The 26958-nt window shown below is 43.4% G+C and overlaps 1 protein-coding gene across 1 annotated transcript in view; it reads right to left on the reverse strand.

The window, feature by feature from the left end:
- FER1L6 (fer-1 like family member 6) overlaps window positions 1-26958 on the reverse strand; it is a 109832-nt gene that overhangs the window by 16444 nt on the left and 66430 nt on the right. The window contains exons 24-35 of the mRNA XM_040979455.1: window positions 25759-25939; window positions 23134-23360; window positions 21624-21746; window positions 20460-20499; window positions 19294-19397; window positions 17457-17588; window positions 16478-16603; window positions 12921-13048; window positions 6558-6728; window positions 4180-4340; window positions 1517-1659; window positions 374-462 (exon numbers count right to left, since the gene is read on the reverse strand). Of these exons, the coding sequence (XP_040835389.1) occupies window positions 374-462; window positions 1517-1659; window positions 4180-4340; window positions 6558-6728; window positions 12921-13048; window positions 16478-16603; window positions 17457-17588; window positions 19294-19397; window positions 20460-20499; window positions 21624-21746; window positions 23134-23360; window positions 25759-25939 (1625 nt within the window). The remainder of the gene's footprint in view (window positions 1-373; window positions 463-1516; window positions 1660-4179; window positions 4341-6557; window positions 6729-12920; window positions 13049-16477; window positions 16604-17456; window positions 17589-19293; window positions 19398-20459; window positions 20500-21623; window positions 21747-23133; window positions 23361-25758; window positions 25940-26958) is intronic.

Genomic DNA, 26958 nt, shown 5'->3' on the forward strand with positions numbered 1-26958 from the left:
ACGTGCTTTTGATCTGAAAGGGTCTATACCTTTCTAAATTCAAAAATATCAACCATCGAAGGTATTGGTTCCATCAGAACTAAATATTCCAAATGGAGATCTAACAGTTGCCATGGACACTGAGTTACTTTAAGATCTTTCTTCCATTAACCAATGTTGTTAAGTGAGAAACTTGAAGCTCCAAATCCCCTGTCATAAGACAGAACCATCACTTCTATCACCAGCACTGTTATCACCCACTCTCTGCTGAAAAGGGCCAGATGGAAATTCAGGGGTGACTCTCAGGTACTTCGCAGACACCAGCTCAAACATGAGAATATTTTCATCTGCTGCCATGACCTTATTTCCTAAATACAGCAAGCAGTTGGCTCACCCTTTGGGTTTCCTTGGTGAAATGTCAACAGGAGGTCCAGGTTGAGGCATGTCCTTGGGAAACATGTCCACCCACATCTGTAGGCGGCCCTTGTTAACAAAGAAGACAAGAAGACTCTGAGCTTTGAGAGAGTTAGGGTGTGAAGGAGAACATGCAAAATTAATCACTCACTGTTTTTAAGGACCCTTCTACTAAAAATGGATATTTGATATACCTTGGTACCTTTACACATATATAAGATATTTACTTACAAATACCTTTGATTTTTATCTGTATTTACTCGAAGCATTTAAGTAAACCTTCACTGAGCACTTACCAGCTATTGCATTATCCCTACGGGGTGGATGTTAGTTCTATTGGTCAGCAAGAACACCTCTCACCCTCATTTACACAAACAATATACAGCACAGTATGCATTCCATACCCTTGTCTTGTCATTCTAGAAACCCTACTCTTTCTACAAATTCTTAAGGAATAAAAAATGTTTAAAGTGACAGTATTGTCTATCAGGAGTATCACACTTTATTGCTTCCATTATACTTTAACATCCATTATTTCATCAACGCTTATTCCAGCTGCTTTTTTATTGTGCACATAAAGAAATGAAGGCTTAGAAATGTCAAGGAGAGAATCACTTTGAATGCCTTATCAAACTCTTTTGATGGAATTCTAAGACTCGAGAAACTTCAAAACCCATCAGGTGTGCCCAGGTGTCTGTCTCACACACGTGACTGCACACTTTCCCCAGAGAAGCCGTAGTTGGTGGCTTATTCTGCAGAACCAGCAAGAATAAACCGTGGAAAATAAGCGATTAGAAATCTGGGTTGGGAGTCAGAAGGAAAGAGAAGATGAATTTGGATAAAAGCTTTGTATCTACTAAACTCTTATATAAACTATCTCACCTATTTAGCATGGTCATAGGATTGTTTATCCAAACTGGGACCATTTTAAGAGTGAATGAAGGTACCACTGATACCCAAGTCACAGGGCAAGTGTTTTGATGCCAGTCGCAACCCACACCCTAGGGACAACCAAAGATGTGCTGATCCCTTGGAGAAATGAAAATTGTCCCTGGATGAATCTGTTACCCTAGGGGCATACAGGATTAACTTTAAGGGACAATGACAGTGTTTCACCCACTACCTGCTCCATTCCTGGCTTGTCCTTGTGATATAGTGGCCGAGTTTCTATGTGCTCAGGAACCAGCCTACACCCAACCTCTGGGATTTCCTGCCAAGAATGCAAAATCTTGAGGGCCAGGTGCTCATAGGACTCCACCGTCTCATCTGCAAAAAATACAGACAAGAGTCTTGTCAGGTGTGTGGTTCACCAAGGAGACAGTGAGGACTGTCAGGTACATTTTAAACACTAAATCTCATTTGCATATGGAGGTGATAAAAGTCAACAACAGAGAAATAGATATGGGAATAAGCGGAGGTATAGTGGAGGGATGATATAACAGAATGGAAACCTAAGAGAGGGAAACAAGATGGATTGCAGGGGAAGCCAGAGTGAGTGGGTGTGGGCACAATACACCTGCTAAATCAGATTCTAAGGGTGCTATATGCATTATAATCTTGGCTTTACAGTTGTGAAGAGGGCCATTTTTAGTTTGTTTGTTTTGGAGGCATCACAGGGTGAGAGAGTCTGAGGAATCAGAGGCCTAAAGAAAGTGACATGGACACACTGTTTATGAATGTCATTTTTTTTTTTTAAGATTTATTTTTATTGGAAAGTCAGATATACAGAGAGGAGGAGAGACAGAGAGGAAGATCTTCCATCCAATGATTCACTCCCCAAGTGGCCACAATGGCTGGAGTTAAGCCAGTCCGAAGCCAGGAGTCCAGAGCCTCTTCTGGGTCTCCCACACAGGTGCAGGGTCCCAAGGCTTTGGGCCAACCTCAACTGCTTTCCCAGGCCACAAGCAAGGAGCTGGATGGGAAATCTGGTGGGATTAGAACCCGTGCCCATATGGGATCCCGGAATGTGCAAGGTGAGGACTTTAGCTGCTAGGCTACCCCGCTAGGTTTTATGGAGGATGTCTTCTGTCTCCACATTTTCCTGGGCATTCCGTCCTACCAGCACTTGCTTATAGGAAGGGGTCTCTGCTCTGTTACTCTACCAAATAAAGTCATTCATATTAAAAACAAACAGCAAAATAAAGACATGCTGGCAGACAGAGTCCAGAATGAGGCAAAAAGCATTAAAGAGTATCATCTTGGCCGAGTTTAGAGTAGTCCCAATTGATACAGGAAAATTGAACCTGGCTTCAGGGTGCAACTGGGGGCACAAAGAAATCTCCCAACAGCAATAGTTATAATCAGAAGGGGCTGATTGGGATAAACAAGCAATCAGTAAACTAAGTCCTCATTATGAAGTTTAATCAGTCAGGAATTCATCTTAGGAATGTAATTTAATATTTAAGTGTCAAAAAACATAATTGTTTGGGCCTGGCCTGGCAGCCTAGCAGCTAAAGTCCTCGCTTTGCACATTCCAGGATCCCATATGGGTGCCAGTTCTAATCCCGGCAGCCCCACTTCCCATCCAGCTCCCTGCTTGTGGCTTGGGAAAGCAGTTGAGGTTGGCCCAAAGCCTTGGAACCCTGCACCTGTGTGGAAGACCCAGAAGAGGCTCTGGACTTCTGGTTTCAGATTGGTTTAGCTCCAGCTGTTGCAGCCATTTGGGGAGTGAATCAACGGACAGATGATCTTCCTCTCTATCTTCCTCTTTGTATATCTGACTTTTCAACGAAAAAAAAAATAAACCTTTTTAAAGAAAGCATAATTGTTTGATCATGAAATATATAATACTGTCCATAGAACTAAAGTGTTTAATAGTATACTTAATAGTATAATAAAAATATGTTATTAACAGAATTTCAGTAACATCTCATTAATATACTGTTAAAAACTCTACATACGAAAGTCCTAAGTAGGTTCTTGGAGTTGAAATTATAAGGTCAAAAGGAATCTTGTATCAAACTGGTGGTGGGCAGTACGGTTTCAAGCATCTTGTTCCCTGTCACTGGGATGCTTGCATCAAAAGTTCCTCACTAGTCACATGAAATGTTTAAACATGGACTACGTGGGCATGATAACATTTGCATTCTATTTCATTCATGTGAAGTGGCTTTTTTTTTCTCATCCCAAAATGGCAGGTGCCTCTTTTGGATCCTTGTGATATGTCCTGTGGCTCTCATGTGGAAAATCCATTTTGGGCATTACGACGGTTGAGTTGTTGATATAAATATTTATGGGATTATTGGAGTTATATCCAGTTACTTGTGTCACAGACTAAATATTCATTTTATGACTCTTATTTTCTGACACAATAACTTTCCCTTTATGAGTTCAACCATAGAAATGTCAGAAGTGTGCAAATATATGTATAAGGAGTTCATTGTTGCCTTAATTGTGCAATATAAATAGATGGCATAGTCCCAAATGGAATATTATCAGCAGTTACTTATAAGTACAAAGAATTATCATAATCTACTGAAAATAGAAAAGACAGGTTACAAAACTATAAGTGACACATTTGTGATTCTTAAAAAAGCAACACATCATATACATGTGTGTGTTCTGGTATACACACACGCATACACAAAGACTGCAGTGAAATTCATCAGCATGAATTTGAGGATTGAAAATGATTCTCATTTTCATTATCCTTGCTACATCACCACATCATCCAGCCCAACCATGATGCTTTTACAGAAGATGAGCCACAGACTCCTCATCATAGACACAGCTGGAATCAAGCTTTTCAGAAGAGCGGCATCAGCAGAGTATGTTGCAAGGAGTTACCAGTGTCCTCTTCAGTGAAGGCTGTTTTCCCAGGAAAGACCTTGCTTCCTATCTGTATTTCCCCAGGGCGAAAGTAGGGTCCATCCAGCTTGTTGTCTTTGCAGAGTTTGGTGAGAATTTCCGTGGGTTTGGATGTGTCTCTCCAGGCATTGTATCCTTCTCTGAAAGGTGAGGGAAGGTCAGAAAGGGTGAGGCTGGTCTCTCTTGGGAGACATGCTTGGAGATTCTATGAAAAGGGCCACTCAAGTTTAGTCTGAGCAGTGTCTTTCATACCTTCTTACCACTCTATATGCTCAGCAATGGTGCTATCATTTCATTTTTTCTTTTATGCCCAAACACATTTGTGCACATGCAGTTTGCATGTGAGGTAGGATTTATAAGTAGCTTGACACATTTTTTTTTTACAAGTAAAGAATTGGTGTTTTATTTATTTGAAAGGCAGAGACATAGAGAGAGACGGGCAGATTGAGAACCTCATCTGCTGCTTCACTCCCCCCCCCTCCCAAATGCCTGCAATAACTGGGACTGTGCTCAGGTTGAAGCTAAGAGCCAAGGACTCAGTTCGGGTTTCCTGTGTGGGAGACAAGTACTTGAACCATCACTTGGTCCTTCCAAGGTGTCTGCTAGCAGGAAGTTGGATCGGAAGTCGAGTTGAGACTTGAACTCTGACACTCCCATGTGGGATTTGGGCATCTCAAGCAGCATCATCGCTGCTGTACCTGTTCCAGTTTGAGTGTTTTAAAGTCATGTGCTTTTCTTTAGAATCATGTTTGGAAATAAAATTCACATAACATAAAATGAACCATTTCATAATTGATGAGTTTGGAGGTCTTGAAGTACATTCACAATAATATACAACTATTTCCTCTAGTTCCAAAAAGGATCCATCACTCCTAAAAGAAAAACCTGTATCTATAAACTGTCTGATTTCCCTATTCTCAAAGCCTCTATGACAACATGTCTGCTCTCCATTCTCACAGACTCCCTTGCAGGTCATCTTGGTTTGTCATTTGTTGGAAAAAGAGACATGGGGCTGGTACTGACTCTCAGAGAACAGCCCAGCTTATCCTGTCCATGGCTCTGCTTTTCCTCCACCCCTTCTCTGTCAAAGTCGCATCACGGGCAGAAAGCCTTGGTTTGTATTTTCCTGGTGAATTTCCTACTACTCAGTTTCTATGTCCTCCCATTTACGGTAGTTGAAACAAGCTTTCTGGTTAAAGAGAAAGAGAGAAGGAGAGAAAGAGAGAGAGAGAAAAAGAGAGAGAAACAGAGAAGAAAAACAGAAAAGAATCAACATGAAATTAGGTGCTCCCTCATGACCAAGATAAGCTTGGATATCTTTGCTGTTTGGGTCACTGAACCCATCATTTAAGAAACATAAGTGTGACTTTGGCTACCTTGTGTCACATAAGGGTGCCCAAGCCCAGCCAAAGAAACACACACACACACACACACCTCAAACTAGGGTGCATTTGTCTTAGTTTGAAAACATCTCACAGTGAATGCAGATGGCACCCTCCTGGATGAAACTGTTCCGCTCTCTGGAAGATTCATTCTTCGGAGTTTCAGAACAAAGAATTCAGCACATTTGCTGTGGCCTCCTGTCCTCCCTGGGAGAACAGCTAAATTGCTCTCTGAGTGGAACTCCCTTCGGGACTTGGCATAGAGGGCATGGAAGGCATGGAGACATTGGTCTGGCCCTCTATGCCTCTGGAACAGCAGGCCATAAGGTGTGATTGACAGTCGGGTTACGGAGGGTATAAACACTCAGACCCCATCAGTGAGACCACACAGTCCTTCCCAAGAGAGGTCTTAGTTCATACTGTGCACATTGCCTACATTTTCTACCCTGAATATATATTCTTGCATATCTAGGAAACATTTTTTATATTGTATCAAATGAATGCTTTTACATGTTCCTGGAAGAAACACTTATTTTTTTCCCCTTAAGATATCAGACACAATGTGGTTTCCCAACAATAAAGCTGTCTGTATTTTAAAAGGAAACAGTTCAAAATTGTGGAGCACATGAGACGTGGGCCGATTCTTCCTTCATTGTAAAATGGGGATAATAATAAGTCTTTGAGAGGACTCAGTGAGAGTCCCTACGTAATGACTTGATTGTCAAGGGCATACATGAGTATGAGGGATAATTACCTGGGACCGTGGCTTCTGAATGTTATCGATCATACTTTCCGTATCATTCCCCAGTAGAGAATCTGCTCATTAGATGCAGTTGGTAGAATTTACCCCAAACAGCCCTGCAGACTGTGGGGATGGAACCCATTTGACATATGAAAACTGATCCTGGTCTAGCCTTCCAGGAGATGGACAGTCACGAGGCAGACTCCAGAGGCCTAATGGGAGGGAGGACTCACATTTCATACTGACTCTGCAAGCCACAGATGGCCCGGTGTTTGCTGTAGAAGCGGTTCTCCAGGTCGATCTTGGTCTCGCCAATGAGATCGTCTGTTCCAATGATATCATGGTCATAGATCAAGACAGAGAGCAAGGAATCCTTTGGGAATGTGGCCTGGATTTCAAATGACCTGCAGTCCAAAGAGAGGCTTTAGTGTCGACAACTCTTGGGATCCCAGGGAACTTTTCCCCAGTTTCCCTAAACTTATTAAGTGATCATCAATTCAGTTAATACTTGGCAGATAATTTCTCAATGAGATACTCCCAATTTTGTCAGTTTCCAATTGTCCTTTAATGCCTTGGTCAGTTTTCAGTAGTCAGTACTCTCCCTATCTGTGGGTAATATCTTTCAGCTAAGGAGTTTTGGTCTCAAACAGGATGGATTTTCAACCTTGGTTTTTAGTGTGCAATTTTCTGATTGAAAAGCCTTCAAAAGTTATTTAATTTTTTAAACATCATTATGCACAAATGAGGAAAATTATCTTCTTTCTTTCTTTGTTTGTCTATCTGTCCCTTTCTCTTTCTTGTTTCACATCTCTCTGCCTCTCCAAAAACAACATGCCTTACCTTCAACTGGTGCCCAGTAAAATGCCTTTCTCTTTCCCTTCATCATTGCTTTGTAAAGGGACACCAGGTGAATTTCTCTGAGATGAAAACTTGATTCAAGATGAAGAATCATGAACACACAGAGCTACAGTTTTTCTCTAGCTGTGATGGACTCTGGTCCTTCTAGGACAGGGAGTTGGGTTGGGAAAGAGGGCCCAGGATGCAGCACAGAGGTGAGCAATTGGCCCACTGTTTGTGTGTTCACATGCAGAGCCACTAAATTCTGATACTCACTCTCCAATATGGAATGACCATAATCCCAGCACATTTCAGAGTCAACTCACCTTTCTCAGAGAGATCAAAGCAGGGCCTCTCCACAGCACCAGGGGTCGTAACTGACTGAAGCCACTCTAACAGGTGTGTGGCTGTACAGGCAAGAAATCCCACGTGCCTTCCACCAGAAAGTAGAGTGTGCTGAGGTTTGGATTCTAAACTATGCCTGAAATTCTGGATGTGTCTGCATGGGAAATTCCATCCAGAAAGAACTTGATGAATGTTTGTCTGCCCCTGGAAGCCATAACAGAAGGTTTGGTTGCTCCAGTTTTTCTTTCCAAGCTATGCTCACAGATGAACCTCATCTGAATTTTAACTGGAGCTGCGTCAAAGAATTAGCAAAATAGCCTACCAGGTTGGACTCAAAGTTACCCAGGGAGGATGTAAACTGGAGAAATGTACACCAGTTTGTGTGTCTTTGAGATACTATCTCCACAGGTGACAGTTTTGTCAAGAAAGACAATGCATTGTGGTACAAAGACAGAGTTGGTGAAGGAAGGTACACAGGGCCTCTAAGCGTCACAGCCAAGTTGTCGCATTGGCCTTTTGACCATTAATTCTTTCTTTAATTTATTCATTTAACCTTTTTCTATATCTACTGTGTGGCAGACACTGTGGATTATAGGATAAGTAAAACAACTCCTTTTAGTGGAAAAGGCAGATAAGAAAATGTTGAAATGAGATGGCCTGTGTTCAGGCAGCATGATAGGGAGGGTGTCAAAGAGGACATGTGTCTTGGGCCCGGCGCGGTGGCGCAAGTGGTTAAGGTCCTCGCCTTGCATGCCCGGGATCCCATATGGGCGCCGGTTCTATCCCGGCAGCCCCGCTTCCCTTCCAGCTTCCTGCCTGTGGCCTGGGAAAGCAGTCGAGGACGGCCCAAAGCTTTGGGACCCTGCACCCGTGTGGGAGACCCGGAAGAGGCTCCTGGCTTCGGATTGGCATAGCATCAGCCGTTGCGCTCACTTGGGGAGTGAATCGTCGGACAGGAGATCTTCCTCTCTGCCTCTCCTCTCTGTATATCTGCCTTTCCAATAATAAAAATAAATGTTTTAAAAAAAAGAGGACATGTGTCTGGCTTGGGGCTGGAGATGCGGGGAAGTAAGGAAGTGAGGAGATAACTGTGCAGTGGGACTTGCATGCATATGTAGCACTCTCCTGGCTGATGATCTATAGCCCTTTTGATATTAACATTTGATTTAAAACACATGATATTCTCCAGTTTTGCAGACTCCAAGGGCCATGCACTTTTCTATTGCAACATGCATCACACACAAGATCGCATTCCTGGATTGGGCCTAATTTCTCCATGAAGGTATAGATTCATTGAAAATAGGATCACAGATCAACCTTCTACCACCTCCTGCCCAGCACCTGGCACACGTCTGTCTGATTGGAAAGAATAGAACCTTGTAAACACCTCACAGTATGGTGGTGGTGGTGATTGTGTGTGTCCACTTGGCTATTCTGTAATCCTTAGTTATTCACTTATGTACTAACAAAGGTGTATCCATGGTTATCTTCTACCACCAAATGACTTTGTATTTAAAGACTTAGTTTATTTTCTTCAAAAGGCAGAGTTACAGAGAGAGAAGGGAGATAAAGAGAGAGACCTTGCATCTATTGGTTCACTCCTCAAATGGCTGCAATGGCTGGTGCTGGGTTGGCTCAAAGCCAGAACCTCCTTCTGAGTTTCTCATGTGGGTTCAGGGGCCCAGGCACTTGGGCCATCTTTTGATGCTTTCCCACATGTACTTTCTTAGCTAGGTTGAGAAAGCAAACAGAACTCTAACCACAAGCCGTATGGGATGTTGGTGCTGCAGGCGGAGGCTTAATCTGGTATGCTGTGGTGCCAGCCCAACCAGATGTCTTTAAACCAAGGAGATCCTAATTAACCTATTGTGTGAGTTTCCTCCACTAAATAGAAGACCTTCAAAGCAAAGCAAGAGTCTCCTAGAGGACAAATAAATTCAGTCTTGTGTTACAAACTCTGTGCCTGCCTAAGTTTCCAGGTGGCACACGGGAAATGGCTCAATTTCTCAGCTCCAGTGCTGCAGAATCAGCCTGTCTTTGAAAACAAGGTCTTTATGGGAGGGCAATCAAGTTAAAATTGGACCATTATAGTGGGCACCAATCCAACAGGACTGATGTCCTTATAAGAGGAGGAACTTGACCCAGTTAATCACAGAGAGAAGACCGTGAGAAGACAAAGTCTTAGATTGTTTCCATGTACCTAGACTCCAAGGAACACTAAGGATCTCAGAGGCAGCATGGTGCCTTAGCTGATTAGTTCCCACCTGAGACAATGGTATTCAATATAGCCAGCAGTTTGTGTCCTGTATGCTTCACTTCCCATCCAGCTTCCTGTTAATGACCTGGGACCTGGGACAGCAGTAGAGGATGGTCCTTGGGCCTTCAGGTCCTTGGGCACTGGGTTCCATGTGGGAGACCCAGAAGAAGCCCCAGAGCCTTAGCTCCAGCCTTGCAGCCATTTGGGGAGTGAATTAATGGATGAAAGATCCTTCTCTCTTTCCGTCAAATCTGCCTTTCAAATAAAACTAAATCTTTTTTAAAAAAAATATCAGCAGAAGCTAAAAGTTAGCCATGGAATTGAACTCACTTGCCAATATCCTACTTCCAGTCTCCAGAAACTTTGATAAAGCAGCCCAGGAGCTCAGGGAAATCTTACACACACACACACACACACACACACACACACACACACACACACACACGTCTCTCTCTTTCACAGACACACACAACCTCATTTGTCTCAGTGGTAGAACAATGGTCATAATGCACAGCTCCTGCTGAATCACGTTCTCTTTCCAGACTCTGTGTGTGTCTTTCTATAACAGCCTTGTTTATTTCTCCAATCTGATGCCAAAGATGGTAATGTGTCTGCCTAGCGTTTTCATGGGATTTGCCACAGTCAATCATGCTTACCCACTGTGTCCTCCAAAAGTTCATGTGCTGTGAACTTAATCCAAAAGTCAGATGTTGTATTTGGAGGTGGGGCCTCCTTTAGGAAGCAATTAGAATGAGATGAGGTCCAGGGAGTGGGGTCCCTGATGGCATTAGTGGATTTATAAGGAAAGGAAATGAAACCTGAGACAGTATATTCATTCTGACCCCCACGTGATACCCCCTGCCACAGGATGATGAAACAAGAAGGCCCTCCCCTGAAGCCAAGTCATGCACTAGAACTTCTTAGCTTCCATATCATGAACCGTCATAACCTCCTTTCCTTTATACATTACCCTGTCTCGGGTATTTTATGACAGCAATAGAAAATGCACTGGGGGACTCATTGATTTGATTTTATATCAATATTTATAGAAATTGAAAAAATAGATGCAGGCAATGGTAGCTTCTCTGCGATTGGGAGAAAGTAAGCTCTACAGATTAACCAGAAAAATGAGGCTATGCCATAGCTGAGGCCACTGCAAGGGCAAGACCTGAAGGAGCGAGCGAGGCAGGGGAGTAGGAGAGCTACTTCTCAATCCACACACCAGTTCTTAGAGAACTCATTGCTCTCCATGTTCTCTGTATCTAGGCAGCAGAGACAATGGAAAACATCCTGTGGGACCATGAGAGCTGAAGGAAACTGCCCAAATCCACAGACACACACCACTTTAGACATGACAGGGTGGCAGCATCTCAGCAAATCCCATTGGTAGGCGATGAAATTCTTCTGTACATCTATCCACTCACTACTCATCCATGGCTTTCACAAATACTATGCAGGCAGCTACTGTATGTCAGACCCTGTTCTAAATTCTGAGATCAAAGAGATCTTACAACCTAGTAGGGAAATGGAAGATGCCCAATAAATACACAGACAAATAAATCCACATCAAAGGCCATGGAGGAAAGAAAGGAAGGTAAGGTACCAGAGCACCAGAGGATGAAGATTCTGACATTTACATGTGAACGCCAAGGTGATGAGTTTGTGAGAAGGGATTCCTTAGACCACTGTCAGGCACAAGAACCCTCCATGCTCTCTGTTGGACCACTGTCAGACTAAGCCAATAACTTCCATCTCAAAGTAACAATTAAACACACATTCTACAAAGCATCCACACTTAGAGGCCCTGGATGAAACCCTGCAAAGCTGGAGGCAAGAGGGAATAATTATCACCTTCTTCGCTTGCTTGCTACGGTCTTACAATGGGCATAATAACATCAGTCTGATGCATGGCACTGCGGTGAACATAGCTAATAAAAAGTGACCAGCCAGCACTCGGCAGAATAACACACCAGCTACATAAAGAGCAAATAATTGTAAAGGTCGTCTTTGGATCAGGGAAACAAGGGTAAGCTTTGCTGGCACAGTCGTTTAAATCACTCTCATTAATCCGGACAGGCAAGATCATTTATTGCCTCATTTCCTCAGCAGCAGTAAAATGTAAAAGCCTAGTGCTGATCAAAATCAGAGGGTCCAGACGATCACAGATGTGCAAATGAACTCAAATGAAGTTAATAAAGATTTCATCCTTGTTCCTAAGTTATTGAGGAAAAAAAAGAGAATTAAATAAACTTATGATGTACCACCACTATACGTATGGATCACCAAGACAGAGAGGAAAGAAGCTGGCGTGTCTTGAGCACTGTGTGTTAGCACAGACAATATACTAGGTTCTTCCCACATTTAGTCTTCCAAAGGGGCCTGGGAGTCAGGTGTCATTATTGATTCTTTACTGATCAGATAAACTAGGATCGGAGAGGTTAAGCATCTGCAAAAGATTACCCAGCTTGTATGCAGTTGAGCGAAACCCAGACTGCCTTGATTCCAGAGTAGATGGCAACCATGCGTGCAAACTCAAGAATGGAACATTGATGTATGACAGACCCCACTGTAAGACCAATGAAAATGGGCCAGGTTGTTGTGAACTTGGGAATTCCTGCATCTAGTCCACTCATACAGTGATGAATTCAGAGGGGTTTTAACACTTTTCAGGAAAACTAAGCAAAACTCAGGGATACAGTTCGACCTTTTGTCCCTAGGCATCATTCCAACTGAGGGGCAAAATCAAAAGCTAGAAAAAAATTCCTTTGGTAGGAAACAAGCATCTGATCCCTTCTCTTCAAATTATGAGCTTGAATGAGGTCCCTAAACTCTTTGACCTCCAGTCACCTTGTACAAACGCAGGAGAGTCAATCCAAAGACACCTTGAGGTACCGCCTAAATTTACTATCTATGAAACAGTTATAAAAATCTGAGTGAAGACCACCATATACCACCAAATTCCTGAGGGTCTTATGGAAAGTATACCACTCTTCTGTCCAATCAGAGCTTTGGTTAATTGCAGCTGAGAGCAGAATCCAGTATTTAACTTCCTGAAACTATTTTACTAAAGAGACACACTCAGGAACTTGTCACTGCTCCACTTCCAAGGAAACACAGCAGGAAGACATGCAGAAAGGACAGCACACTGGCCACTGACCTTCCAAACACTGGGTTGAGTTGTTTGGGGATGTATTTGTCCCGGTCTTTGATTTCTGTTTTGCCAAGCTTGAGTACGATGTAGGGATCTGACTTGCCATCTGGATCAGCTGGGCTAAGATTAAATGCCTGGGGAGGAAAAAAATTTTTTTTTTGTCCAGGGGCTCACAACTGGGACTAGCTGAGTGTTGAGATATATGCTGATTTCATGGGCCCTGGGATTCAGGATTTTAAAAGGCTCTTTAGAAGATTCCAGTGTACAACCAAAATTAATCACTGCTCTAACCTGAATCCCTGCCATTCCTGTGGAAGACCCAGATGAAAGCTCCTGGCTCCTGGTGCCAGCCCTGGCGCTTGTGGCCCCTAAAGTTATGAATCAGGGAATGGAAGACTAATATCTCTCTCTCTTTCTCCCATTCTCTAACTCCTCCTTTCAGGGAAATAAATAAATCCTGAAAACAAAGCAAAACAGAACAAAGGAATAACTACTCCAATACCTCCATTTTGCTGTGAACAGAAAGTTACTGATGTTTCTGGAATTCAACTCTGTCTGCAGGGTCCTCTCTCCAGTGGAAAGCAGCTCTTGGCACTGAGTAATGAGGAATGAGCTGGGCCACCAGGCAGAGCATATGCTTGAGTTCTAGGTTTGGTTCTAGTGCCATATGCCCTTGGCAGAGTCATACCGTCTCTCTGAGTACTATTCGTAAAATCACGCAGCAGACCCAAGAACATCTTTCACAGCTAGCTGACTCTGATTCCATGACCCTTTCAGTTTTTCCGAGCGATGATCTGTTACTGGAAAAGAAGTCTGATCTCAAATCAACTGGCTCTTAAAACTGGCAAAAGTAAGCACTAAGGACAGGTCAGGATTCACACCGGTGAGGAGCAGTGTGGAGGAGCTGCAGTGATGAAAGCTGAGATCATCAACCTATTCGTCAATCAATTATGGAGAAACACAAGGCTGAGTATCTCTTCCCCAACTGCATCTTCTCATCACCCAGTTATTTAAAGATTTATTTTATTTTTATTGGAAAGTCAGATACATAGAGAGGAAGAACGTCAGAGAGGAAGATTTTTTGTCTGTTGATTCATTCCCCAAGCTGCCACAATAGCTGGAGCTGAGCTTATTCAAAGCCAGGAGCCCAGAGTCTCTTCTGGGTCTCTTGCATGGGTGCAGGAACCTAAGGTCATCTTCTGCTGCTTTCCCAGGCCACAAGCAGGGAGCTGGATGGGAAGTGGGGCTGCCAGGATTAGAACTGGTGCCCATATGGGATCCTGGCATGCTCAAGGCAAGGACTTTATCCTCTAGGCTACCATGCTGGGCCCCATCACTCGGTTTCAATTCTCTACAACAACCCCTTCTCTGTAAAGGGATTGTCTGGTTGATTTTACATCTTTCTTACCCCCACATTATTTCCAACGAGTATGCCTCTCTATGACAGCAGGAGCCAGGGCACTGTTTGAGTGGTTTACTAGTTTGCGTCTATGAGGTAGAACATGGTCATTTTAATATTGGTTGGAATAAAATATATTACATTAAATGAAGAACACAATGTAGCAAGCTAAGCCTCCAACTGCGGCACCAGCATTCCATATGTGTGTTGATTCAAGTCCCAGCTGCTCCACTTACCATTCAGCTCTCTGCTTCTGGCCTGGGAAAGCAGCAGAGGATGGCCCAAAGCCTTGGGACCTAGCACCCGTGTGGGATACCCAGAAGAGGCTCCTGGCTCCTGGCTTCAGATCAGCTCAGCTGTGGTTTTTGCAGCCATCTGGGGAGTGAACCAATGGGTAGAACCTTTCTCTGTGTGTGTGTGTGTGTATGTATGTGTGTCTCCATCTCTTTCTGTAACTTTGCCTTTCAAATAAAAATAAATCTTTTACAAATGAAAATCTGTGTGTAATCTGGAAATTTTTCCAAAATATCTTGTTAAACAAGAAAAAATACAGGTGGGGTAACTTTAGTTTTTATGGTTTTTAGTAATTTTTAAGCTTTTAGTGTTCTATTGGGTTAAAAGGTTTAAAAATTACTCTGTTAACTTACTTTGTAAAATTTGCCTCTGCATCATCACACACAGTCAGGAACACTGGAAGTGTCAAAGCTGCCGTGAACTTGGGCTACCCCTGCCACCCAACGGCACCTCTTTCCAACTCTGTTCGAGTCATTTTTGCCCTATAACACCAGCACCAGCCCAGTCTCCCTTGCTGCCTCCTGACCCTAAATCTGCATGCTTGCCCTCTGTGTGAATGGTATTGTACACATGAAAGGTGAGCAGTAAATACTTGCTGAATGTGTAAATGACCACAGGAATACATCCTTCTCCAATCTCTGGAATTCACAGAAACCTCGCTCTTTCCTTCTTATTATTCAGGATGGATATTTCTGGGTCCCTCACCCCCAGCCCCAAGTTGTGTCTTGCAGAACCTTAATTCTGTAGGATTTTTTGCTGGGGGAAGAAAGGTGTGTGGCAGTCAGTTTAGCAAACACTGCTAAAACATAACCGTTAAATAGGTTCTTTGCTTCTGGAATTCACAGTGTCCTGAATGCGCGAAAGAGCTTTGTGACTTTCTGCAGCTGGGGAAGGAAAACAAATTGTTACGTGTACTATTTCTCAAATATAATGGGACACATGGTCTGATTCCTCAGTAAACGAGATGTTAACATAAACAAGATGACCATAATCAAACAAAATTATAAGAATCAAGTCTAAGGTCGGGAGATGAAACTAAACCCAGGAACCACAAGATTCCATCAGCTGCTTTCATTGGGTGTCAGATTCAGCACCCTGAACTTCTTTGTAATCAGTCCAAAAAATCTGAAAATTAAGGTCTTATGCACTGGATTATTAAAACAAAACAAAACAAAACAAAACAAAGAACCAGGATAACCTGGAGGAGACAGTATTCTCCTTGGAAATAAATTCAAGTAAAATGAAATTTCTGACGGCAAAGGGGGAGGCACAGCCATGAATGGGAAGCTTTGGCAGTGTTGGCTGTTTTGGTGTGCCTGGCTCTCTGTCTCTATCCTTCCTGCTTTCCTGTCCTCCCCGCAGGCAACCCCAGAGAGCAAAGGAAGCTACTCAGAAAAGTCCTGGGGGGCTGCAAGCATTTTTCCAGGGTTAAGTGCCAGGGATTATCCATGCTACCGATGAAAGCTCCTGCACTGTAAGGGACTGAAATGTGTGCTGCCAATTTCATTGGAAGATTTAAGCTCCTACGTGACTGTATTTAAATATGCATCTCTAGGAAGGTGATTAAGATTATGTGGGCTTAATCCCTTAGGGCCAATGCCCTTATTTAGGAAGAGAGGAAGTGTCATTGCATTGCTCTTTCCCTCTGCCTGGGACCCACGAACAGGCCTTGAAAGGGGACAGTAAGAAGGTAAGCTGTCTACAAAGCAGCAAGAGAGGCCCCAGCAGAAAGCAGCCCTGAAGCGCCTTGCTCATGCATGGATGGCATCCAGAACTACGAGAGTAAACCGAAGTCACCAGGCCTGACTGTTTTGTCACAGCAGTGGGAGCAAACTCATAGAGGCCCTCCGAGCGAACAAGGATGACTCACCGCCACAATGTACACCCGAATCAGCACGTTGACAGGGTGGTTGGGTGGAATTCCTTGCTGGATTCTCAGCTGTCCGCTGTCCTCAGAGGCAGAGTCCTCAGGGCTTTTGTAGATACAGAAGGAGCCCTGAAACCGAAGAGCACAACCACACATTGTGAGGGGGGCAGGCATAGTCCATAAAACCACAGACAATGTATTTCAGGGAAAACCAGAGCCTGGGAATTGGCAGGAGCTGGGACGGTTAATACCCTGGCCCATTGGTATCCTGGGAGGTTCCTGTGAACTGTCTGCCCCCGAGCTACTGGGTGGTACACTGGTGAATTGGGTCTGGTGCACTAACACCCTTCTCATAGGACTGTCATATGAGGGACATGGAAGGGACTGCCAGTGTCTGTGTGGGGCCCTGAGCCAGGTCTTCTTCCATCTTCTTGCTCAGTCCTGACTGTGATGCTTCTAGTTCCAGATGCAGGAACTGAGACAAAGGGCATCATTCTAGATCATGCAGCTAGTCAGAATTAGAATGGCACACTTCCACACCCATGCTATTTCCAACATGCTATGCTGCATATAAACAACCTGGCATGCCTTGGGTTTATAGCAGAAACAAGCTGTTACTTGGTGATGCAGATGCTGTGTATCTGCCAACTGAAGTGTGTGTGTTGATGAACTTAATCATTCAGTGAGTAGATTTGCGTATGTTGTATATTTTATGTGTCAGGAGTGAAGAGCAGAGTAAAGCTCAGTGGTCTGTTCACATCAGGACTCTGTCTCTTCATATCCCATCAGACTGTGCTTCAACCCACTGGTCACAAGCCAAGACACCTCTGGGGCAGAGCTTCGTGGGGTTCTACAGAAGATCTTGAGTCAAGGAGTTTCCACACACACCTCTTGCCTTACCATATCATCAGCAGAACCTGAATCCTAGGTGATATTTATGAACAGGGCAAGCCAAATATCAGGGTTGAACACAGGAACCTACCTTGAATTTCCCTATGACTCGGTCCCCATCCAGGCCATGGTCGTCTTCCATGGATTTGCCTCTGAAGAGTTCAAAGGTTTTCACCCAGTCTTCAAAATTGTTGAATTCACTCTCAAGATCACCATCATAGATCTTTAGGGAGAATGGAGGAGAGTGTGCCAAGAGGAAGGGAGGCTCGGGACTGACTTAATGAGAAACACCAGCATGGTCCCAAATGGCCTTCTTTTACATCCTGCAGGAAATCTACGAGGCCCCACTGATTTATCTTTAACAAAATAAACAACATGGATTGGCTCAACGCTTCTGGAGCTTATCACAACTCTGAATGTAATGAAACTTCTTTGATAAGCCTTTAAATTCTACAAAATGTACTAGCAAATTATTTTGGCTACATTGGAACAGATATGAGAAAATTTCTACAGATAATTGATGCCATTGGTGCCTAGAGGCAGATTTTAACAACTGATGAACTTCAAATCAATAATGGTCATCAATAATCTAATTCTTAGTGTCTATAAGGTGATGAAAGATTTATTTTCAAGTCTGATATGGTGGCTTGAATGTGCCAAGGTCCCATGCGGGCACTGATTCACATCCCAGATGCTCCACTTTCCATCCAGCTCTCTGCTTGTGGCCTAGGAGGACATCGGGGGCTGGCCCAAAGCCTTGGGACCCTGCACCTGCCTGAGAGAGCTGAAGGAGGTTCCTAGCTTTGGATTGGCTCAGCTCTGGCCATTGCAGGCACTTGGGGAGTAAGCCAGTAAACGGAAGATCTTTCTGTATCTCCATCTCTCTGTAAATCTGCCTTTCCAATAAAAATAAATAAATCCTTTTTTTAAAAAAGAAATATCTATTTTCATTATAATGCAGAAATAAATTTTTCAAGTGGAAACTTACATATACTCCATGGAAATGCAACAACCACAATTGAATTTTCATGTTTGGCATTATAATTAGATAAATTTCTAATCAAAATTACCCCAATTGGTTAAATGCATGTGATTTTCACATCCAAAATTTCCATATCCATTGATAACACCTCTAGCAAATTCTCTTTAGCTCATGTTACAATTAGTTTGATGATCTAGAAGACCTGTACAATAGACACTATGATATTGAGATGCAAAGATATATTGTAGTATACATCTATTTTCCTGAATCAAATATGGACTCCAAAGGAAACTTAAACATATCTGGACAATAGGATGCTGTACTCTGCCATTGTCTATACCAACAATGTCAAAATACGTTTAACTAGCAATATGATGGACTTATGACTGTTTTTGAAGGACTTTACTATTAGAATAATATATGGGAAATCAGTTGTGGGGCAGGGAGGTTGAGGAAGGAGGAGGGGAAGTCCCAGAGCCTATAGAACTATATCATAAGATAAATAAATTAATTTAAGTATCAGTGAGTCTGATGATGTTATGTTATGCTCTAATAGGTGAGCCAGGGGCAACTAGTACATTGTAAATATTCTCACCAGATCTAAACTGAACATTTCAAGTTATGCACCTTTTCAATATAAGGATGGAGAAAGTGGAAAACAAGTTCCACTGTTTGGACTAATGCCTTTTTTAATGTTCAGAAATGCACTTTATTAATTTTTTTATTGTTAATAACATTGTATTATGTGATACAGTTTTATAGGTACTGGGATTCTCCCCACCCCTCCCATAACCCTCCCCCCATGGTGCCTTGTTAAAGTTTGTTTTCCTGCATCAATGGTTATTGTGATGGCAAATTAATCTGGTTCAAGGAAATGCACAGTGAGCAGAGGCCCTCTGCTGAGCTTCCCACCCCTGCCGTGCAGGGACTCCCAATGTCCACACACCTTCAAGACTGCCAGCTTGGGGGTTTCATCCTCTTTTGGCTTCTTCTTGAGTAGTTTGTCTTTCTTCTTCTTTTGGGCATCTTCCATATCGACTGCCACCTCACCTGATTTCACATTTAGAAGAAATGGTTAGATTTCTCTTGGCTGCTGAGATGGGAAGGAGCGAAGCCAAGCTCTCTCTTTCTTCTGGTGTGTGTGTGTGTGTGTGTGTGTGTGTGTGTGTGTGTGTGTGTGTGTGTGTGCTGTGTATATATATGAACTCGTCAAGCTAGGCACAGAGGATATAAGCAATTTTCCCATTGACACAACTGACAAAGACTAGAGTCAGGATTTAGACTGAGTTTCAGTTACATTCTTGTTAGATCCGTTAGTGTCTTGAGATTTATCTGTTGCTAAGAATCTTGCACCAAGCCACGTTAATGAGATTACTTAGTAATCTTTCAGCAGCTGGCTCTAGGGTGGGGGAAATGGCCATACGGAGCTTCTGGCTTGCTATTTTTTATCTGTGTGACCACAGAAAAGCTATTTGACCTTTTTCTACCTCTGTTTCATTGTCTGAAAGATGAAGATATTTTGCCTATGAGATGGGGTTGGTCTTTGAATCAAAAGGACTAATTAGGACTAATCTGAAAAAGTGCACCTGTCTCTGATTTCCCTACTTCTGTTAATGACAGTCCAAGCATCACTGGCTGCTTGGGTTCCCACTGCATTTAGGCCAAGACCTACCAATGGCTTGAGTCATGTTTGTGGTTACTGAAAAGCCTAGTAATTCTTCATTTAAGCTCCTGCCAAAATCAGATCCATCCAGCCCTTGTAGCTGAGTTTTGAAACCCAATTCCAGGTCTTCATAGTCAGCTCTGTGCAAATTTATCATACTGGTTGTGGCCTGTCACCCTAGGATGATCCTATTTTTATGCTGTTGTTTCCACATTAAGGCTTTGAATGTAGGAACATGAGCCAAAGGGCCAATTCTACAGCTGAGCGGGGTTGGGAACTTATTTCAGGGAAGCTCAAATAGCTGCATGACCTTTTCAAGGTTGTCATCCTCCTGGAGTGTCTGCACTTAGGAAATGCAGGGATTGAACTGTCATATGCCTCCAACTGTATAATTCTCTTGTTGCAATAGCCACATTCTCCACACTTCTGTCCTCCAAACTGCTACTTACCTGTCTTGTCTTTTTTCTCCTTGGGATTACTCTCTTTTGTCTTTGAAAAAAAAAAGAGAGAGAGAAAATGACTGGCAATGCTATGCCTAATTCATTAATTCTGCCTGCAAATAGTTCTGACCCAAACGCCCTAGCTCTTGGCAATCTCAGAGATCTCAGAGTACCCAAGGAATGCCCCAGACGCCTCATTGAAAAAGATCTGGGACCTAAATGCAGGGGATTTCTTGATTTAGAGAACAGGTGTCCAGGTGCTGGCAGGCTACAGACTTTGCTGTCTGTGTGGACTCTCAGCCACGGAGAAAGCAAACTCCATCCCCGCTGTTATTCCACCTCCCAGTACACCATCCCTAAGGCTGCACCCTGGCATGTTGGGTTGGCACCAAGAGTCGTAGAGTATTCAGATGTGTGAGTAATTACTGCAAGTGCTCATGTCCACTGCATCGAAAGGGGGGATGGTAGGGACAGGGACTAGCATTTGGTTTATTTATTATACAACAGCATCTGTGAAATGGCCTTAGACAGAACTACAGCCCTTCCTAAAGAATCAGAAGATTTGAGAGTAGTATCAGACTAATTTTCCTTTCTTTTTTACTTGGCCATGAGATATTTCAAACTCAGCCTGAGCTTTTGTCTGACCCTCCAGACCCACTCCGCACTGGTTCTCCAGTTCTGTAACTGAAACCCTGTCCTGTTCCATGCCCACCAAGTGCCACCCTTGCTCTGGCCAACTTACTAGGGCCAAGACCTCTGCCTTACAGTAATAGTCCCACACAAAATTTAGAATGTTACTGGACACCTGGGGCCCTATGAGCTGGGTGTCTTGAGATGCACCTGCAGTCTCCATCACTGGTACCTCAGTTCTCTCCCCATGCTTGACCTCCCTGAGTATGACAGAGGGAGTGACCTCCAGATGTCATGCTGTATTAAATACCTTTGTCACGAGCTTTGTATCCTACTGCTGACTACAACCAGAGGGTGGGCAGTGGATGGGGGGCCAATTTAAGATCCCTGATATTGACTTTTTACCTTCTGTTATTAGTACAACCACACCATAGTAGGACCTAAGGATGTGGGATTTACAATGAGGGATCAAATTTGGGGTGAGAGAAGGTGCTGCAACTTTTAATAGAGTCCCTTGACAGTCACATCAAGGGGAGACTCTACCTTCTGTACTTCTTTCAGGGAGGCATAATACTTGGACCACCAATCAATAACATTTTCTGCAGATTCATCTGCTATAGTTCTCTTTTTCTTCTTGGTAGATCTCCGAGAGGGTTTCCTGGAATCCTGGCAAGGCAGAAAGGATAGGTTACTACTCAGGTCTCATTTAGCTACAGGCTAGTAACCAACCAACTCACCAAGGGAAAGAACATTTAAATCTCCACTGGGAAGAAGATGGAGGTTTGTGGTAGCAACTCTATATCACTTCAATACATGAAAATTTAAACATTGATTCTTTTGTCATTCATAAATTCATTCATCATTCATAAACTCATTCATTCCTTCGGTGAAATTTATTCAGCTGGTGTGAGATGTTGCACCTGACATTGAGGATGTTGGGCACAAAGGGAATTAATTGTCTTTATACAGACCTAGGTTGCAAATCATTCAGCAATTAGTACAAATTTTGTGATTCTCATTTTCCTCAGTTCAGGACAGTAATACTTGCCTACCGGTTTGAGCACTGAGTGAGATAATGTAGGTGATTCCTCTCAGCTTCATTCTTGATGTGACAAAGGTACAATAAGTATCTGTGACATATGCTCTGGGATGGTAGGGGATGCAGGGATTCCCATATGGCACAGAAGTTATGGGAGACGTTGACACACTGAGGGCTAGTTATGCAAGACCCATCATGCTTCATTCTTCTTACCATTTTCTGGGTACCCATGACATTCCAAATATTCCACCAAGTTCAGATGTCACAGAGATATCAGAATATTATGGTCTTTTCTGACCTGCAGGGTTTATGGCTGTATGAGATGAACAAATATTGAAATCGAGAGTTCCAACATAAAGTGGCAGGTGCAAATTTAGGTGAATGGAGAGATCCTGGTAAGAGGATCAGTGCACGTGGAGTGGGAAACAGCTTGAGAAAATACCAGTCCGTCTCACTCTTCTCTCTGTTGCAATCTTTCCTGGACAGACCATTCCTTAGAACTTTCTAAGTTCATTAATGTCTCAGGATTTTGCCTGTGAATTCCAGGGTTAGAAAGATAAACCCTAGCCTTGATCTGTGGTGGCTTGGGTGCTTGTCCATCTCCCCTTCCAGAATCTCAGCTAACTGAAGATGAGACTCCAAGTTCCTGTTTAGAATCATAAAGATGTACTTTTTGCTCCATACAACCTTGGACAAAGCACATTCTAAACTTTGGTAGAATGGGCATGATGAAGAAACCATTGCCAACCCAAGCTATTGAGCCAAGTAGAGTTTTGGTCCAAATAAATAGTACTGTCACATCTGACTAGCACTTCAATTTCATACACCATGGATTTCTGTTCTTACAACACTCTGAGGTGGGTATTAATAGTATCATTTCACAAATGAAGAAAATGCCACTCAGAAGTGTAACATTGCTTACCCAAGGCCACTCAACCAGTGGGTGAGGAGACTCTGATAAAAAAAAAAAAAACTCTAGCGATATCTGTAAATAAAAAGAGGGGTAAGTCTCACCTTATCCTTCCTGTCCTTTGGTGGCTCCTGGGCTGCAGGCTGGTGCTCGGGTTCCAGCATAGGGGATGAATCAGGGATATCAAGCAGAACTGATGGCTGGGATTGGGTGGAGTCAGGAGCCACTGCAGGAGTCTGCTCAACATCCACATAGACAGAATCTGCCGGTGGCTCCCCGGAGGGGCCGGGAGCATCAGGGGACTCAGAGCTTATGGGTGAATCTGACATCGCTGAAATGAAAGCACATCCATTCAGGGGACTGAGGGGCAACAGGAGGGAGTCATTTCACAGACCCAAGAGTAGCAAGCAGGCAGCTCTGGATTCAAATATGGCAAGTTCCTAACAACTGAAAAACTCGTTTTCCTTATTTACAGAGTGACAGTAATGATGCTATTTCACTAGAGGATGGAATGAGCTCATGATATAAAGCATCTGGCACATAACAGGCAAACAGCGAACATTTGTATTTGTTATTGGTACTTTTGAGTAATTTTAATCTACCGGGGCCATCACCATCATTGCCTTCAGGTTGAGGGCTCAAGCTCCTCCGAATGGACTGTCTCCGCCCAGTATCAGTCCTCTGGAGGTTCCAGGGGTCTGTGAACATCCCAAAGCAGGAAGAACTCCAGACATGCTGCATGTGCTTGCCAGCAAGCAGAAGTATGGCTCTGAATCAATGAGATTCTTAGTTGCTGATGCCACAAAAAAGGCCCTAACATGTAATTTGCTGTCAGAGGGTCTCTTTCCCCTATTTTGTGCTATAGAATTCAGTACTTGGGACATTTCTCTGTTAGGAACCTCTGGGGTGCCAAGGCCTCTCTGTCATTCTTCCAGCTATTGATTTTTCTAGAGCAAATTCAACCTAAAGAACTGTTTTTATGCATCTACTCTCTCTGTCAAGCAGAAACAAAGAAGCCAATAGGACAGAGTAGAGAGCTCGGTGACAACAGATGTATGGCAAGCTCACTGATGAGAAAAGGAAAGTAGAATAAATCAATGGGGAAAGAAAAGGATAGTGAGCCTTTTGGGGACAAAATAGTGCACTGCATGGGGAAAGGTACATGTGGGTCCCAACCTCAAATCATACACAAATGTAAATAGCTTAGAAATGTTAAAGCCTAAAACTGAACAGAACAAAATACAAGATAATATCTTTGTGAATAAGGGGCAACAAACCATCCAATTAAAAACACGCATAGCTCTCATGGCATCAACATTAGTGATTTCTGCATGGTAGTGGCAGCTACAGGCAGCAACAGAAGGGAAAGAACAATGTCCACCCACTATAGGCTATTAACATGTGGAATGCATAAAGAACTTGGGACTCAGGAGCTGGTGTCTTGTGCAACAGTTAAAACGCTGCTTGAGATGCCTGCAATCCATGATAAGGCCTAGCTTCAAGTGCTAACTCTGCTTTTGGTTGCGCCTTGTTGCATATTAGCAAGCAAGTGCTATTGACTCAAGTATTTGGGTCCCTACCACCCAGCGGGAGACCCATATTGAGTTCTCAGATCTTGACTGCAGCCTGACCCAGCCCCGGCTGTTGCAGCCATTTGGGGAACAAACTAGAGGATGAGAATCTCTGTCTCTCTCCCTTCCAAACAAAATAAACAAACGAACCCATTAGTTAAAGGAAGCACATAAAACAAGGGCAAAATATTGATCAGGCAAGCCACAGGAGGGGAGATTGAGATGGCTGGAAAGATACTAACAGATGTATAAACTCAGTCATAATTAGAGAAACTCAAGCAAATAAGAGTGAAATATCATTTTATATCTGCACAGTGGCAAAAATCAAAAGCCAAACGAAACCCAGACAAAAGCACGGAGAGCTAATCTGAAGTGCAGTTGATTCCCAGGCCAGTGCAGCCATTGGCGCACCCTCTAGTGGTGGAAAAGGAAATTACACCTGCACATTCCCTGGGGTCCCATGAAACTGACCCCTAGCTAAGAGAACATTTCTGAAAAAATCCCTACCCAGTATCTTCCTTAGGAACAATACAAGGAGTCTCACCACAGAATTTCTTGTGGAAGTAGGAACTTGGAAGCAACACAGCACCAGTATGAAGGGAAGGAATAGTTCAGTATGGTAACTGCAGCCAGTTCTAATAGTAAACTAAGGTACACACCGCCACATGCACAGATCCTAGAACAGGGCAGTGAGTGGAAAGAATAGGAAACCCAAGGGAGAGCACAAGCATCCTATTTTTCATGCAGATTAAATGGATTTAAATTTCACCAGTATGGTGGTGCAGGGCCTACAGTGGGGAAGGGTTTGGGAGTAGAGGCAGGAAATAAAGCACATGAGAGAGGCCCTGGAATTGGCCAAAGACAGCTGCACATCATGAACTGACAAGAGCGGTTGACTTAGCTCTGTGAACTCCAGATCCAAAGAGGACCAACAAACCAATGTCTAACACAGAGTTAAGAAAACATCAGAGAATGAAGGCAGGAGGGAGCTTAGGTCTTACTCACAAGAGGCTTCTTAGATGAGATGTTCTGGTGTATTAGAGAAGGCAGGTATGGGCTCAGAAAGACCCCCTAGCCACATGACCACAGCCATCGCCCACAGTGGACACCGGCCACACAGCTTCATGAGAGCAGAGTCTAGGAGGATGAGTGGCCTACCTTGTCCAGCCTGGGTTCCATCCACCTGGGAGGGGAGGGCAAGGGGCTCTTGGTATTTACACAAGAACTGTTTTAGACAGTTGACAGTGTAAGTGCCCACGAGGGTGCTCCTCCCAAAGGCTCTCCAGTCCACAACACAGATGCTCAGCGGCGGATGCAGCAGCTCATTTTCCGGCAGCTCCTACAGGGAGAGGTAGAACTGAAACCAAAGCACTGCCTGGGCCTGGCCAGGCCACTTAGGCCCTGCTGACCCAACCATGCGCAGAACCAAAGTCAGCCAAGTGCCCCTGCCCCTTGCCCCTGCCTTGCCATTGCTTCTCTCCTCGAAGCCTGACTCAAGTCAAGGAGTAATCAATCACTCCAAAGAGGAGCAATGGGGCACTAGTAGTTCATCCCTGGCTTCAATTACACCTCATTCACTGCAATCGCTCCTCCATCCTAGAAAACAAACAACCAACCAAACAAAATCCACTCTGCAAAAGTTTCAATTATTTCATTTTTTGGTCATTATCTGTCAATAGAATTGTCATCTCCAATGACAATTCCCAGGCCCAGTGAATATAGCAGAGGAAAGCTAAAAGCATTGAATATGGAGCTGAAGATGAGAAGCCAGTGCCCTGCCCATTTGTTTTCCCTTGAGCCCTACTGAAGTGAAAGATCTGTAGACCGTGCACAGCCTTTCACTGCAGTGTTTGCTAGTTTAAAGCACATATGTGGTGGGAGCAACTGGATTGAATAAAGCACTTTTTATTCCACACAATTCAAAATTGGAATGCAAAAATGTGTGTTGGATTATTGAAACAAATATGTGGCTGTCTAAAAAAAAAAAAACAAACTCCAATGATTTAGAAGTTTAAACTCACAGGCCAATTCCTAAGACTGTAAGTACAAATACTTATCAAATCTAAAGAGTAAAATGAGTGTCAGAAGGATTATCTTGCAGGTCAGCAAGTCTTAAGCCATAATGGGTATCAGAATCACCCAGATGGCTTGTTCCAGTAGAGCTATGTGGAATTTGTGCCCACACCTTTTGATTTAGTGAAATGGTGGTATGCGTGGGAATTTGCATTTTGATGCATGATTTGGTTGAGTTGGGGAACTCAACTCTGCTTTGGGAACCAACTATCCAGTCAAAAGCTTGTCAGCCAGCTTTAATTTACCACCTTTAAAACTTAAATAATAATAATAATAATAATAATA

The sequence above is a fragment of the Ochotona curzoniae genome, unplaced genomic scaffold, assembly GCF_017591425.1.
Source record: "Ochotona curzoniae isolate NIBS_2020 unplaced genomic scaffold, NIBS_Ocur_1.0 contig_3190, whole genome shotgun sequence".
NCBI lineage: Eukaryota > Metazoa > Chordata > Mammalia > Lagomorpha > Ochotonidae > Ochotona > Ochotona curzoniae.